The sequence below is a fragment of the Erythrolamprus reginae genome, chromosome 2, assembly GCF_031021105.1.
Source record: "Erythrolamprus reginae isolate rEryReg1 chromosome 2, rEryReg1.hap1, whole genome shotgun sequence".
Taxonomy (NCBI): Eukaryota; Metazoa; Chordata; class Lepidosauria; order Squamata; family Dipsadidae; genus Erythrolamprus; species Erythrolamprus reginae.
The window spans coordinates 72,384,969-72,400,904 of NC_091951.1; the positions used below are offsets into that span (position 1 = coordinate 72,384,969).

General features: G+C 35.7%; 1 protein-coding gene across 2 annotated transcripts; it reads right to left on the reverse strand.

Moving 5' to 3' along the window:
• Window positions 1-388: 388 nt before the first annotated feature.
• On the reverse strand, window positions 389-15,605 carry CCDC174 (coiled-coil domain containing 174). Of its 2 annotated transcripts, none has more exons than XM_070738323.1 (11): window positions 15,404-15,605; window positions 14,900-15,004; window positions 14,389-14,489; window positions 13,423-13,481; window positions 10,511-10,691; window positions 10,173-10,268; window positions 8,657-8,793; window positions 7,354-7,448; window positions 6,248-6,371; window positions 4,998-5,153; window positions 389-1,750 (listed from the first exon to the last, which is right to left on the reverse strand). In XM_070738323.1, exons 1-11 carry the CDS (start codon window positions 15,443-15,445, stop codon window positions 1,443-1,445), a joined length of 1,404 nt encoding a protein of 467 aa, XP_070594424.1. In that variant the 5' UTR covers window positions 15,446-15,605; the 3' UTR covers window positions 389-1,442. The 2 variants fall into 2 exon arrangements, with proteins under 2 accessions (XP_070594424.1, XP_070594425.1); XM_070738324.1 differs by having other exon boundaries at window positions 4,998-5,150; window positions 15,404-15,564.
• Window positions 15,606-15,936: the final 331 nt, after the last annotated feature.

Genomic DNA, 15,936 nt, shown 5'->3' on the forward strand with positions numbered 1-15,936 from the left:
GTTTGAAGAATTTGAGGTTTAAGGGTTGACAAGAGGAATGGTACTTAACTGGCTTTATTCCTGAAGAAAAATGTGAAACACGTTTCTCATTAAAATCTTGCATTCTATTAGTTCACTATAAACAATGTAGTTTACGCTAATTTTTGAAGATAGACATTTTTAATTACAGTAACTGTTGTAAATAAAAATCAGGCAAGGCATTAGCTTTGTTGATGGTATATTTGTTAAAACTTTATAAACTCATGCATTTTATGAGTTTACCTTTATAAACTCATTTTCCCCCCCTAACGAGCACATTACCGAAGAACTTGCATTTTACTTCATTATTTCAAGGCATCTCATTAAATAATACAACTTCTATCTTTTGTAGGAAAAATGCAACCTTCAAAACTGGAAAATATAGTTTTATTTTGCTGCTATACATCACCAATCCAGAGGACATTTAAATATACACTTAAGTAACACAAAATTAGTTTAGAATAATGGGCTGTTCTGTAATAATTTGGAAGGTCAACAATACTAATCTGTGAACAATCTTATGTAACATTGGAAGAATTTCAGAAGATTGATGAAAATAAAGAGAAATTTAAAAATGCTATTTAAAGGAATTCTGTTTATAGCATGTCATATGTGAATGTTTGATAATAAAGAACATACACATAAGGAATGCCTGTAACAAAAATACTACTATAATCACATATAGTAGGCTCTAAACTTCTTTTCTTAAAGAGGAAATATAAGGAAAGATAATCCATATCAGAAATGGTTTCCATCTGAAATTTTGCAGCTCCTGCAGTCTTTTAGCACTGACAGGCTAAATGAAGAGACTGATGGAAGTATCATGGTTATGTTGTTAGACCAAGACTGGGGAGAATCATGTTCATTCTTAGTATCAAGAGCTTACCAGTCACTCTCAGCCCAATCTGACAAAGATGTCATGGGGAGAAACTGAAGTATACAATGTTAGATTTACTGTCTTGAATCCAGAATACGAATTTAGCAAATTAAATACGTTAATAAGCCCTTTTAAAAATGATGACACTTTTTAACCCAGTACCTTCCTGTGTTCCTTCTGTGAGCTTAAAGAGTTTAAAAAATTGCAGTTCCTAAGCTGCAAAAGTTGCTTGCCTCTGCTTGACTTCCAAATAATTGGGCGGTGAAGGATGTGCAGCATAAATCTTCTTGAGTAGCTCTTACACTATCATAGACTTTTTGATTAATTAAAATAAGGACTATAATTAAATATGTTAAAACCATGTCATAGCCAAGCTTCTGTGTGTCTAAAGAAATAAAATTCCAGACAAAGGTGCTATCTTTGAAGTGAAATATTTAATATTAGAAGTGATAGGGAACTACAGGAAAGTTCACCTGCTCACAGAAACGATCCTTAATTTGTTTTAAAAATCGGAGGAACAAATTGTTTTCCTAACTGCATCTGACATTCATGTGACTTGCTTATAGTAGGACAGCATATCATCCAAACTTTGGTAAGCCGGCTCTTGGTTTGACGTCATCTCAGGTGCCCGAGTGGGTACAAAGTCATTGTTCCATGAGTTGTGATACTCGGCTGATGTAGAAGGCAAGTTGTCTTCCGTACTTACATAGGAGGATTCAGATTTGTTCCAATTTTGATTATTCAAACCGTAAGATTTCTTTTGATCGATAAAGTAAGCAGAAGGTGGTGCAAACTCTGGTTCTCTTTCATTCCTGAGTTCATTCTGCTTCTTTGACCACAGTCCAAAAGTGAATTCTGTTAGTGAGAACAGAAAGAAATATAACAAGTTTAGCATGTTTTTTCATATTCAATTGAACTCAAGCTTTATGAAGCTTTATAAAAGGATTACTTTTTTTAAAAAAAACTTATAACAATAATTTGTCTTACTATTCTTTAAGAAATCCCATTTTGCCCATCTTAACAGAATATTTTTAAAAAGACTGAAGTCACCCAAGTTATTCACACTGGGTGGCCGTCTACAATACAGATGGTCTCGACCCAAAATTTATGTTGCTAAGTGAGAAAAGTGATTTTTTTGCATCCATTTAATGATCTTTCTCACCACAGTTGTTAAATGAAATCTGGCATTGCCCATCTGATTATTTATGATTTGTTCTATCTTGTTGTGAGCCGCCCCGAGTCTTCGGAGAGGGGCGCAATACAAATCTAAATAATAAATAAAATAAATAAAATAAATCAGATAAAGGTTGCAAAAAAATGGTCACAAGACTCCTGGACACACAACTGTGAACCAATTGCCTAGCATCCATATGTAAATCATGTGACCATGGAGATGCTGCAATGGTTCTTGTGCCTGTGAAAAACGGTCCTGTCACTTTTTTCGGTGCCTCTGTAACTTCAAATGTATCATTTAGTAATCTGGGGAAAGTGTGAAAGAGAAGCAGCTTATATGCAGCTATAACCTTTCCATTACGTCTAGATGAACAGACTTACATCTATATGAACAGACTCCCCGAGTCTGCGGAGAGGGGCGGCATATAAATCTAATAAATAATAATTATTATTATTATAATTATTATTATGTCAGTACAACACAGCAAACGAGATCACTGCTGGATTTCGTATTTCATCACCAGTCGGGCGCTTCCCAAGCACCTAGGACTGCGTGATGTAGCGGCGAATTATGTTTGCCGATCCCATTAAAGCGGCCTTTTGCAATTGACAGATGGAGATTTTGTCAATTCCGATGGTTTTCAAATGTCCGCTGAGATCTTTGGTACTGCGCCCAGCGTGCCAAGTACCACTGGGACCACTTTCACTGGCTTATGCCAGAGTCGTTGCAGCTCGATTTTTAGATCTTCGTATTTCACTAATTTCTCTAGCTGCTTCTCCTCAATTCTGCTGTCTCCTGGGATGTCGATGTCGATGATACATACTTTCTTTTTCTCCACGATCACAATGTCTGGTGTGTTATGCTTCAGAGTTCGGTCAGTCTGAAGTCGGAAGTCCCACAGTAGTTATGCTTGCTCATTTTCGACCACTTTTTCGGGCTTATGATTCCACCAGTTCTTTGCCATTGGTAAATGGTAGCTCCGGCACAAGTTCCAGTGGATCATCTGTGCCACAGCATCATGTCTATGCTTGTAGTCAGTCTGTGCGAACTTTTTGTAGCAGCTGAGTATGTGATCGATTGTTTCATCTGTTTCTTTACATATTATTATCATTATTATCATTATTATCATTATTATCATTATTATCATTATTATCATTATTATCATTATTATCATTATTATTATTATTATTATTATTATTATTATATTAAAACAGGAGTCTTTCACCTGAAATGCTTGTCACCCAACCAGTTTCAGTTGATTAGTTAGTCATGAGCTATAACATGTTAAAAAGGTTACAGAACTTCCTTCTTGTTAATGGATTCCAGAAAGACCTTCCTTGGCAAAAATTTTAAAACTTCAAACTGTCTCAACACTACCATCACCACCTCTCCAAATCAAGGCAGCGAAAAAACTACATTGCTAAAATTATTAAGATTTGTTAGAATATTCATGACCGGGAGAGCCAGTGTTAACCAGGTTAGCCAATGAATAGGCATAGCAACTAAGTCAGCCAATGGGAGCTAACCAGTTCTGAGTCTGTGCAGAGAATCAAAACTGAATACTTAAGCTTAAGGCTGGGTGTTGCTCTGGTCCGCACTCTGTACTCTTCCACTCTGAACTCTGCTGAAATGAAACTAACTGTTCTCTGCTACCTATAACTGCTTGTGTCTACTTGAAGAAATAATCTGCTAACGGTATTGTAAATTCACCTGTTATTATGTTTATAAATAAGTTACTGAATGCAGCTGAATCAGTGTGTGCTTCTGGTTTTGATTTTGCAACAAAGTTTAATAAATTTGCTGTCGGAGAGTGACAAAATACTATCAGGGTTTTTTGGAGAATTTAAAAGGCAGTGGTGGGAGTTCTGGCAGTACTACATACCTCACTGCTTGGGTTTGTCAATATATGAACTAACCAGCAATGTATGTATGGAGAATTTAGCACAATGTTGCTTTAAGGGCTACTACTGCAATTAGCTATAAAAGGGTGTCAGATGCATTTCTCTTTTGCTATTGCTGCTATTGCTTTAAATTGCTCTCTCTGCTAGTTTTGTCTATGTGACTATACTATTATTATTATTATTATTATTATTATTATTATTATTATTATTATTATTATTATTATTATTTAGATTTGTATGCCGCCCCTCTCCGCGAACTATAGACTTGCTGTGTGCTAATATATTGGTCTATGTATTTTATCTGTAAGTAATACTTATAGCATTATATAGAACTTTGTGTTCTGTAGGAGAGAAATGTTGTAGAATTATACATGCGTATATTTTTTTATTTTATTGGATTTATATAGAACTGTGTATTCCGATATCTGGTTTGTATATGATTGCTTGATATATCTGTGTATGAATTGCATTGTTTATTGACTACTCTATTGAATATATATAAATAATATCAACTTCCCCCAGAGATTACAACTGTCCCCACCCTCCTTGTCTTTCGCAAATTACTTAAGATCCACCTGTATCGCCAGACATGGGGGAACTGAGACACCTCCCCCAGGCTTTTATATTTCATGTTTGGTATGTGTGTGCTGCATGGTTTTAAATGATGGGGTTTTATATGTTTTTAATATTAGATCTGTTTCATTGTAATATTGTTTTATTATTGTTGTGAGCCGCCCCGAGTTTTCGGAGAGGGGCGGCATGCAAATCTAATAAGTTGTTGTTGTTGTTGTTATTGTTGTTGTTGTTATTATTATTATTATTATTATTACTATTACTATTATTAGTCTGATTTATTGGCTGAATATCTACCACTACCATGTTACTCTGTATAAGTTTGTTCTGGAATATTATAAATAATTCCTAAGCATTCTAACAAGTTCCATTGGCCAAACCACCATAGCTTAAACCAAAGGATTCTTGACATGCTGGCAGTCCAAAACATTGTGTATGCACTGAAGCTTCCTACCTTTGCCTATATCCCATTCACGAACATAGGGCACACCCGGCTTTGTATCTTTCCTCTCCTGAATGACAACTTCTACTTTTCTAGATTCTGTAGAAACTCTGGGCAGTTCAGCAGGCTTGCTTGAAGGTAGGACTGGTGCTGGCATTTCCTCCTCTGCTATGAAGAACAACATATAGATTTTAGACTCCACATACGATGAATGGGTGTGAAATGCAGTACTGTATAATATTGTACAATATGTGTATTTATGGAATGATTTCCTTACAGTAAACATGGCAGTAAGATACTATCTGTTGCCTCCTCGAAAGAACGTTATTACACAGTAAGCTGCAAGGAGTTTTTTAAAAAATCTCTACATTTCAATGGATACCACAAAACAGAACAAAAGTTATGACTTGGCAACATACCCTAGAATGACTATATTGTAAAACAGTTGAAGAAACAAGCAGTAAGAAAAATATTTCATACTGCTACCTTTATCAATTTCACCAGCTTTTCAAGTGTTTGTCACAGATAAAAAATATTAGCGGGGAACAGAAACCACCAAAATTGATGCATTTAAAGCATGATTTTCTGAATATCTGAAATATTAGTTTGGAGTTTATGAACAGAGGCCGTGGGTTATTGCTGTCTGAAGTAGAAAAATCAAGTCTGGTTCTAATCCAGATCCTGCTTCTTCAATGCATGTGCACAGGTTATCACAATACAGTGGTACCTTTACTTATGAACTTAATTCATTCCATGACCAGGTTCTTAAGTAGAAAAGTTTGTAAGAAGAAGCAATTTTTCCCATAGGAATCAATGTAAAAGTAAATAATGTGTGCAATTGGGGAAACCACAGGGAGGGTGGAGGCCCTGTTTCCTCCCAGGAGATTCCTAGAGAGGCCCCATGGAAGCTTCTCCCTGCCTTTTCCGGCCCTGTTTCCTCCCAGGAGATTGCTAGAGAGGCCCCACAGAGACTTTCCCCTGCCATTTCCAGTTACAGTTTCGGAGGCTCGGGTTTGTAAGTGGAAAATGGTTCTTGGGAAGAGGCAAAAAAATCTTGAACACCTGGTTCTTATCTAGAAAAGTTCATAGGTAGAGTTACCACTGTATGTCTTTTTCTAAAACTTCCCTTTTTTCTGATTGATTCAGAATAAACTGCAATACAGTATAGTCAAATTTGTGGTTGTTAGTGAATAGGAGAAATAATCTAATCAAATATGTAAATCTTCCTGCTTTTAAATGTAAAGAAAATAATTCAAAATTACCTCCATTTTCTTTCGTATCACCATCTTTTAAGCGCTTTTTCGCTCGAATTTTAGACAATCTGGATTCCAAAATAGCTTTACGTTTTTCCTTTAAATTTTCACGCTTTGTTCTCTGGCCAATGGTCTGTAGAAAGGCAATGTAAGAGTAATTCATTTTTTCTTCAGGTGTTCAGGTATTTCTTTCATCCATTTCCTGCCATACTTTTGAGATTCAAGCTTTAATTTTACCATTACTATGTTGTAACTAAACTGTATTTCCTTGGTAAACAAAATAATTGTACTGGATTGCATTTTTTCATGGCATCAACACAACTTGACAAGCATTTCTTTAAAAAGAAATTAATACAGTATTTCAGTAAGAAAGCTGTGATATTTGAATACTATAATTTATTCCCACACTGAGATTTAAGCATCAAACTGTTATCCAATTTACACTTTTTAAACTGAATTCTTTTAGAGATGGATTTACTGAGTGTATTAGATGCATTATACATGTTCTATACATGTGTTTGCATTGTTACCAGTTGATTCAACCGTTAACTGCTTCTGTTTACAGTACAACTTACAATAGTTACAATAACCTGTAATTAGATTAAAACATTGAAGGTTTTTTTTCTTTTTTCTTCTCAAGAACCAAGATTATTTTCCATCAACGGAGGGAATAGAAGCAATGAAAAGCTGGAATGAGAGAGATTTACATTTCCTTCCAAAGAATCCTATTTGGGTCCCTTCTATTCCACCCATTTTATTGAACAGCCATTTTAAAAGCAGGAGAATCATAGTACCTCCCTTCTCAGAGAACCTCAGAGTACAAGTCTATAAGTGTCTTCCCTGGTCCATCAGCTACCCAATGTGGTTCTTCGATTTGGGAGGGTGGGGGGTAAAAACACTACTTCTTTATGTTAGAGACCCAGTTCACTAAGGATAGAGATGACACGCATCTGAGAAAAGTCCAGGTAATCCACAGTGTGTTTTAAGGATGGAGAACTTATCGTTCCACAAATGATGTTGAATTAGTCAACATGGCCATTGCCAAGGGATGCTAGAATGGACATTTCAAAACATCAGGAAATTTCCCACACTTGGTAGACCGTTAAACATCGTACCTGTTCTCTTAGCATTTCCAAAGTGTCCATTTGTTTTTTTCTCAAAGCCTGATCACGGGCAAAGGCAAAGTAACCAACACCAAGCTGTCGGGCCTCTGAAAGAAATTTGTACCATATTAGAGTTCATCATACAATATAATTCCTGAATTTCATTTACTGTAAGTGATGGTATAGGAAAGGGTCTCAGGCCAGAATTCTTCCAATAACATCAGAATATGCCAGAAACTAGTATTTTGGGCTACTCTAGAAAGTCAACATGGATTCCAATATTTTTCTCCAAGGTTATATTATTGCAAAGATGAGACATTTCTGAATATAATTTATATTACAATAGCCTTTGCCAATCATATGCTGTCCAAATCTGTAGAACTATATACAGTATCTTGTTATAGTGGGGTAGTGCTATTGTGGGCAAACTATGCCAACGGCCTGGAGTTCGATCCTGACAGGTCTCAAGACTGACTTAGCCTTCAATATTTCCAGAGTAGATAAAATGAGAACCCACATGGTTGGGGGCAATATGCTGACATTGTAAATCACCCAGAGAATGCTAAAAATGGGGAAATATATGTCTAAATACTATTGCTATTGATTTCCTGCCAACGTTGCTCCCCAAATGCTTAGGCAGACAGACCAATTGGAGACCTGAGCATCACGCAACAGGTGAGCTCCCATTTCTGTCCCACCTAGCAGTTCAAAAGCAGGCAAATGCGAGTAGACTAATAGGTACCACTTCAGTGGAAAGGTAATAATTTTCTGTCCATCTTTGGTGTATAGCCATCCTGGCCACATAATCACGGAAAATGTCTTCAGGCAACACTGGTTCCCTTGACTTAGATGAGCACCACACCCTAGAGTCAAATAGGACTGAATAGGGAAACCTTTACATTTTAGACAGACTTGTATTGGTCCACATTTATCATTCATCAAGTCCTGCCCATAACTATGAAAGCCAGCTCAGTGACTTTGGGCTAGCCACTCTCTCTCTCAGTCCAACACCCTTCAGAGAGTGGTGGTTATGAGAAAAATGGGAAGAACCCAGGCCGCCCTGAGTCGAGAAGGGTAGCATAGAAAGAAAGAAAGAAAGAAAGAAAGAAAGAAAGAAAGGGAGGAAAGAAGGAAGGAAGTTGGATATGTTCGCCACTGTTTAAAAAATATAAACAAGCAAACGGGGGAAAAAATCATAATAACTTAAAACAGTGAAACTTTAACTTTTATTTTTGCATTTGTATTAGAGAGAGAGAGATGCTAAAACTGTATGATATTTTTAAAACCAGATTTGAATCATAGAAAGACAGCCTACCATTTTCCCGAATGTCTTCATAATGAATTGGCCCCATAGGTTTTTTCAGTGCTTCTTCTTCCTCTCTTTCCCATTCCTGTCGCTGAAGCTCCCTTCTCATGTCTTCTGACAGTAGAGTCTTTTTTTCAGTCTCTGGCCTACACGAATAATTAAAAAAAACCCAAAACATTAGGAATTGGAAAGTGGTAAATGAGAGATCATCCCAAAAACTATAGCTATACTAACAGCACTCCAATATCCAGTATTAGTTTAATATCTGTGTAAAGAAAGTCAAAGCAGCTGTAGAATAGATCCTAATGACATTGCTTGATATAATACTGTGTAGGTGTGAAACAATTAGAAGGGCACTCAACTAATTTTAGTTAGGCAAAATAATTTTTAAAAATAAAACTACCATTAATGAAAATATGAAACTATGGAAATACGTTCTTTCCAGTACTCAACAAGCAGGGGCTTGTAAAACTGTATTCTTTAATGTGTTTGCAGTATTACAATTTTACTACAATTTACTTGACTTTGCAAAATCATCTGTTGATAGAATAACATCTGCAGACTATATATTCTGCCTTACTATTGTCCATATTTACATATGTACTCAAAATACATTCTGAAGGATTAGGTCGCTTACGTTTTGGGGATATGCAAATGGTTACGGAAGGAGATTTATATCTCTCTCTCTGTGTGATCAGAAGTTAACATATGTGTTTGCAGCCAAAAGAGAGACTTATTTTTGGATTTAACAAAGTCCCCTAATTTAAGTCAACATTATAACGGCACAATGGTACCAAAAATATACTTATTCATGAGATGGTGGTTCATTTTGTAGCTAGTAAATCCTTTGAAAAATTGTTTCCTTATTTGTTAAGTTAACACATAGGATTTCAGATCTAGACTAGTTTCAGGAGCTACTACAAAGACTATAAAACTATTACCTCTAGTAAGAGAAGAAAACCATTTCATTTTAGCATCCATTCTTGTGTTTCCCCCCTATAAAATTGGGTTGTTGGTTTTTTCACATACCGTATTTTTCAGACTATAAAATGCACCAGTATAAGATGCACCAGAGGTAAGTAGGGGAAAAAAGGTTTTGTCCTCCTCGCCCCCCCAGGAGAACTCTGCAGGCCTCCCAAACTCTTTTTTTTCCTGAAAAATGGGACACGCAGAGGGTTTGGGGAGGACTGGAGAATGCTTCAGGGGGCTGGGAAAAGCCAAAAATCTTGTGTTTGCGAAAAACAGTCCATTTTTCACCTGTTTTTCACAATTAAGGGAGTGTTTTTGCCTTCCCCATCCTCCAGAAGCATTATCCAGGTCTCCCACTTCTTCTGCACACCCCATTTTTGCAAAAACTGGGTCCATTTTTCGCAAAAATGGGATGCAGGAGCAAAGTTTTGGAAGCCCCCAAAATGGCTGTATTCAGTGTATAAGATGCACCAACATTTCCACACTTTTAGGCGGGGAAAGGTACGTCTTATACTCTTGAAAAATATGGTAAGTGTTTTTCCAAAACAAAGTTTACCTCCCATCCTGGTTCTGTTTATCCATTTCCATCATGAGGGGCAAATCTTTCTTGATACATCTTCTTGAACGGCCTAAATAATCCACATATTCAACCCTAAAATGAAAGAAAAAAGAAAATCAATTTCAAATCTTTCAAAAATATAACAATTTAACATAATTATGATTGTTATAAAAAAGAATAACAACCTAGTTAAGGTTGATACATTAATTTACAGGGTTTAGCAGTGCAAATATATTATAATGATGCTGCAATATAAATTGAAGGTCGGATTATTTCATTTGATTTCAATAAAGCTATGCAATACTCAATAGTGCTATTATGATACAATCACCAACCATTCTTCATCTGGGTTCTGTGGAGGTGGGATGTCTGCTTCAGATAATCTCTCTTCTTCCCTATTTTCCTCCCTCATTGCTTTTCTGGCAGTTTCCCCCATACACAGTTCTTGTACTTCTCTTTGTTTATCTATTATCTTCTGAGTGAAATCCACAAGATATAACTCTTCAGTTTCTTCATCTGTGATACAAAACCAATTTTAATGACAGTCTATTGAACACTCTTGAAAACGGCACAGCAGCAAGGAAGCAGCTACAAATTTGTCCATTTTGAATCCCATGAGAATCACGGATCCTGGATTTTGGACACATTCTGTAAGTTAGCCGCTTTGACCTACATTGATTCAAAAATTGTTGCCTTATGGTGGATGTGGTATATTTTGCCCAGTTAAAGGTTATATAGAATGTTTACTTATATAACAAGAGTCATTAATGAGACATATCTAGTCCAACATAGAAGTACCTGATTCATAAATAATTTTAACATACTTTTATCTTAAGATACAGCAATGTCAAGATTTAACACTGAATAAAAAGTAGTTTCTAATTTATCTTTTTCTAGTTGTTGCTGTTGCTTTACAGAAAGGCAGTACAAGTTGAATTATTGAGAGAAATCCAATGCTTCAGAAAAAGATTTTTCACATCTAATAATTTATATATGTAAAAAAAAAAGATTTATAAAAGAAATTTGAATTAAAAAAAATAAAGTATCTACTATAACTCACTGTATAAAAACACATCTAATCATATATTAGAAGATGTTAAAAACTTAATTATAAATCAAATCAAACTAAAAAGAAAATATTACATTTTAATCTTGAAATGCCCTAATTTACATAACAAAATCTATTGAATTTAATCTTACCAATATTGCAACAACTTTATGAATTTTTTGTTCTGTCCCACCAAGTATATACCATTTGCCATATATTATAAAATTCTGATTCTTCCTTATTATTTAACTTCCTCGTCATCATATCAAGCTCAGCGCAATCCAGGATTTTCTTAAGTATTTCTTCTACCTTCGGTGTCTCCATTTCTTTCCATCTTTGTGCGAAAACAATCCTAGCGGCTACCAATATATGGACTATTAAGAAATAAATATCTTTTTTATATTTATAATTCGAAATTCCTAACAAAAAGAATTCCGGAGTTTTCTTAATTTCTTGCTGAGTTATTTCTCTTAGCCATTTTTCTATCATGTTCCAGTAATTTTTTGCTTTGTGGCAAGTCCACCATGTATGGTAATAAGTACCTATTTCTGTTTTGCATTTCTAACATAAAGGAGATTTATTTTGAAACATTTTTGAAATTCTATTGGGTGGGAAATGCCATCTATAAAACATTTTAATTTGGTTTTCGTTGAAAGATATTGACTTAGTTATTTTCCAATTATAGGTCCATACCTTTTCCCATGTGTCTAAGTCTATTTCTTTGCCTAGATTTATGCACCAACTAATCATATTGTCTTTTAAAATCCAACCTATAGTTTAAAAATTGAAACTTTATTTTTTAATTCAAATTTCTTTTATAAATCTTTTTTTACATATATAAATTATTAGATGTGTTTTTCTCTTTACATCTTCCTCTATTTTTTATTATTTTCTCGTTACTTTATCTTATTTTTTTATTATTATAATAGAGCATAGTCATAGATACCTTTAAATACTCTCTGGATTGATCAAATACAATGTCATCTTTTTTGTTCCTATACAATGAAGACTTCTATTCTGAGCGGAGCGATGGTAGCTCCTTTATATGTTTTATGTTATGTCTGTAATGTTTGTCTTTGAAAAATTAATAAAAATATTTTTTTTTAAAAAGAAAAAGATTTTTCACACATTTATTCCTTCTCCTAATCCCACCCCCTTTTTTGGGGGAGAGACCCCTTCCAATCATTTGGAGCACATTTTGAGAATACACCAACAATAAACACACATAAGAACCATGCATATCTGGAAATTCCCTTATCAGGGCAGAAAGATGCTAGTTCCTTCAACTTTTGCTACTGTGTGTGGAATAGATTTATGTTGCTGTTGATTTGCCCTATTTCCTTAATAGGACTTCTGAATGTAGATCAAAGAGGCCAGATAATCCCCAACCCCCTTGTCCTCATTGTTTTAAAACAATTTGTCAAGTTTAGAGTGCCCTCAGCAAATGGAAAAGAGTGCCAAATTTGTTAGGGATCTAAGAGATATTCAAGCAAACAGAAACATACTGCATTCTATGACAACATGGAGGATTTACAGGGGAAAACACCCACTCTCCCTTCACTAAATGCAATTGAATCAGCTCTTCTGCACAATTAAATGAAGTAAGAGGAAAACAGAATATTTCAAACAGAATATATCAACACTGGCTGTATTGACTGCGGCTCATAGAAAAATACTTCGCTCCCAAAGTTATTATCTGTTGTACAGTACTTTTATCCACCATTGCTTGGCTAGAATGGAACTGCCACAAAGAAAAAGCCACCAATACTGATCAAGCTCTTTGCAGGAAGAGGACAAAGGCATCTACCTTGACAAATGGCATTGTCTATAGCAGCGCTTTTCAATCTCAGCAGCTTTTAAGATGTACGGACTTCAGTTCCCAGAATTCCCTAGCCACTGGTCTTCAGTAGAAACATAAGCTTTCTTTTTAGGCACTGCAGTTTTCCAGAACTTAATGCCAAAATAACTTAGAACAAATTTTACCCATTGCTCTATAGCATTATCAAGGACAAAATCAGCTATTTCAATGCCTATTCTTTTCATAAGGAAGGTTATGATAGCTGCAGATAGATCATACACTTTTATTGCCTCCTTAGATATGCCTATTTTGAAATAAGAATTACTGAGTGCTTATCCCTAGTAATGGCATTTTACAGTAAACCCTTTATCAAAAAATCCCAGGAAACTAAATGCATTCACCTGGAAAATCTCCTTTGGTCATTTTTTCGTAGAGCCGTGCTTTTTCTTCCAGTTTTTCCCTAAAAACAGCAACATACCATTTTTATTAATTAAATTTCTTAATTGCCCATCTCCCTTTCCATTATTTCATAGCATACAGAACATGAGACAATATAACTTATGACCACCATACGCTGTCAAAGATTGCCTTCTCTCAAAGCAGTTTTGAAATGCCATCTATGATTAACATGCTGCAATCAGAGACAACCTGAAAGTGCTTTTCTATCAATTCAGAGCCATGTTTTCATTCTTGGGAATGTGACTGAAGCATTACATGTACATCCTCCACACGTTCAAAAAATATGCACCCCTTTGAGAATGATTGTCTGGAGGTAATTTTGAAAACAAATCCAGCAAAAAATGTTTCCCAAAAGGCTCTACAATTTACCCAAATCCACTATGAAAAGCAGCATTGATGACATTGTTTAAAACCATATTCAGTGATTGGGAAGGGGGAAGGAAAGGGATCTGTTCTCTCCCCTGCATACTTATTTTCATTTGATCACAGCCACTATCTTGTTCCTTTGTTTCTATGATACCATTACTTGTAACCAAATTGTTTTAATGAAAAGTCCATAAATTAGAGCTCATAATAACATAGCTAGTCAATTTTCAAGTCTTATCTAATATCTGGTTTAAAAAGAGACACTTTAAAGTTTTCCAAATGCTACAAGGAAAAGAGGAAATTGTATTTCTGGGGTGTATTCCAGAATGTTAGAGACCACCTTAGGGTCCCATCTCTTTCTCCTTTTGAAGAGACAGGATCTACCTGGATGCTCTTATCAGGAATACAGAACCATTCTGAATAAGTTCATAATGTAGCACAATCCTATATATCATATGGGATTTAGATAAGCTACATCCTATTTTCTTTATAATTTTATTTACAATATTGAGTAAAGTCTGCTTTTCTTAGAAATGAAACACCTTGATTTATCTAGAGTTTGCTGCTCCTCTATCTTCTGCTCGACATCTTTTTCAGCTCGATCTGAAACCCCTTTGTTCTGCTTAGTCCAAATGGTTGGTTTCTGTAATAATAAATTTTCAAACAAGTTATGACTGCTTTTGATTCTAACTCACAGATGACCTACAGAGCTTTTACAATTTGTATCAATAAGTCAAAAAACAGAATTGAAATAAATGCTGTATGTTGGTGCAAAACACAAAACTGAATATATTATTTATGATAGACATGCAATAAAACAAAAGATAGGGCTAAGAATAAATAGGCATTGAATGAATGTGATAGAATACAAAACCAGTATGAAAAATACCTTGAAGTGGTTTCATCATGTAGAAAGGAATGACTGAAGCCCAAATGATAAAGCAAATATATGGAGGAGGAGCAAATGCATTTAGAAAAACTGGAAGACTATTAATATTATGCTTGAATCCTTAAAAAGAGATTAATAATCTAAGCTCTGTAAACAAACCGTACTTTATTAACTGTTTTGGGCTTAACGTGGACTCCGGCATCTTTCAGAAGTTTCTCTTTCTTGAATTCTTCCTGTTTTCGGAACAATTCAGCTTTCAAATCTACCAGCTAGAATAGGAATAACAAAAGGAATAAGAAACCTTGAGACAACGAAGCCTGGAATTTTTAAGAAGAGACAAGGTGGGGAAGCAGGGTAGAATAGTTTTAATTAATTTGCGGTGTGGACAAGATTACAAACAGTGGGTAGGCTTCTTATAACACTACACCTACTTTTCACTTTGGACAAAGAAAAAACAGATCTCCAAAGACGGGAGAAAAGCTATTATTACGAGGGCCCTTTTATGACTTGTGGACTTCAACTCCCAGAATCCCTGAGCCAGCTATGCTGGCTCAGGAATTCTGGGAGTTGAAGTCCACAAGTCATAAAGAGAGCCCTCGTTCCCTAATGCTGCCCTAAAACGACAATCGTTCTGAAATCCCGCCAGCTCCCCCGCAATTGCTGCTCACCGAACCGACTGTTATATCCAGAGGCTTTTTTTTCCGGTCCATAATTCTCCGGACGAGCCACACCGCAAAGCCGAAAGAATCACAGACAAAACGAAGATTGCGATCGCTCGAGGAAAAAAACAAGACTCTCCAGCGACACTTCCGACTTTAAGACGTAAAGCAAAACTAAGCTCTCAACTTCCGGTGACGTTTTGCATACCACGACAGTACCAGGCTTGTACGACAGGAGTAGCCGTTTTACGGCCCGGTGTTGACATCACACACACACACACACACACACACACACCGGCTTTCCCCGTGAATTCTGTAGCGGGAAATCTCATCAATCATCTGGGGATGACATGATAGAAGTACTGTATTCCAGTATTTAAGGGGCTGCCACAAAGAAGAAGCGGTCCTTGATTATTTTCCGTCCATTGTTTCTTGTCTTGCCCCCTTAGAAAATAAGTTGACACTCCCTCTTCTTTGAGGCAGCCCCTCGGAATACTGCTACCATGTCAGTTCTAGAGGGATTAAAAAAAAAAAAGTTTTTA

Excerpts from the sequence above, each read along its gene's own strand:
- CCDC174 (XM_070738323.1), bottom strand. The coding sequence starts at position 15,445 with ATGGACCGGAAAAAAAAGCCTCTGGATATAACAGTCGGTTCG. Across the intron at positions 8,794-10,172 it reads AAACAGAACCAGGATGGGAG|GCCAGAGACTGAAAAAAAGA; the intron begins GTAAACTTTGTT and ends TTATTCGTGTAG. Across the intron at positions 5,154-6,247 it reads TGATACGAAAGAAAATGGAG|CAGAGGAGGAAATGCCAGCA; the intron begins GTAATTTTGAAT and ends TGTTCTTCATAG.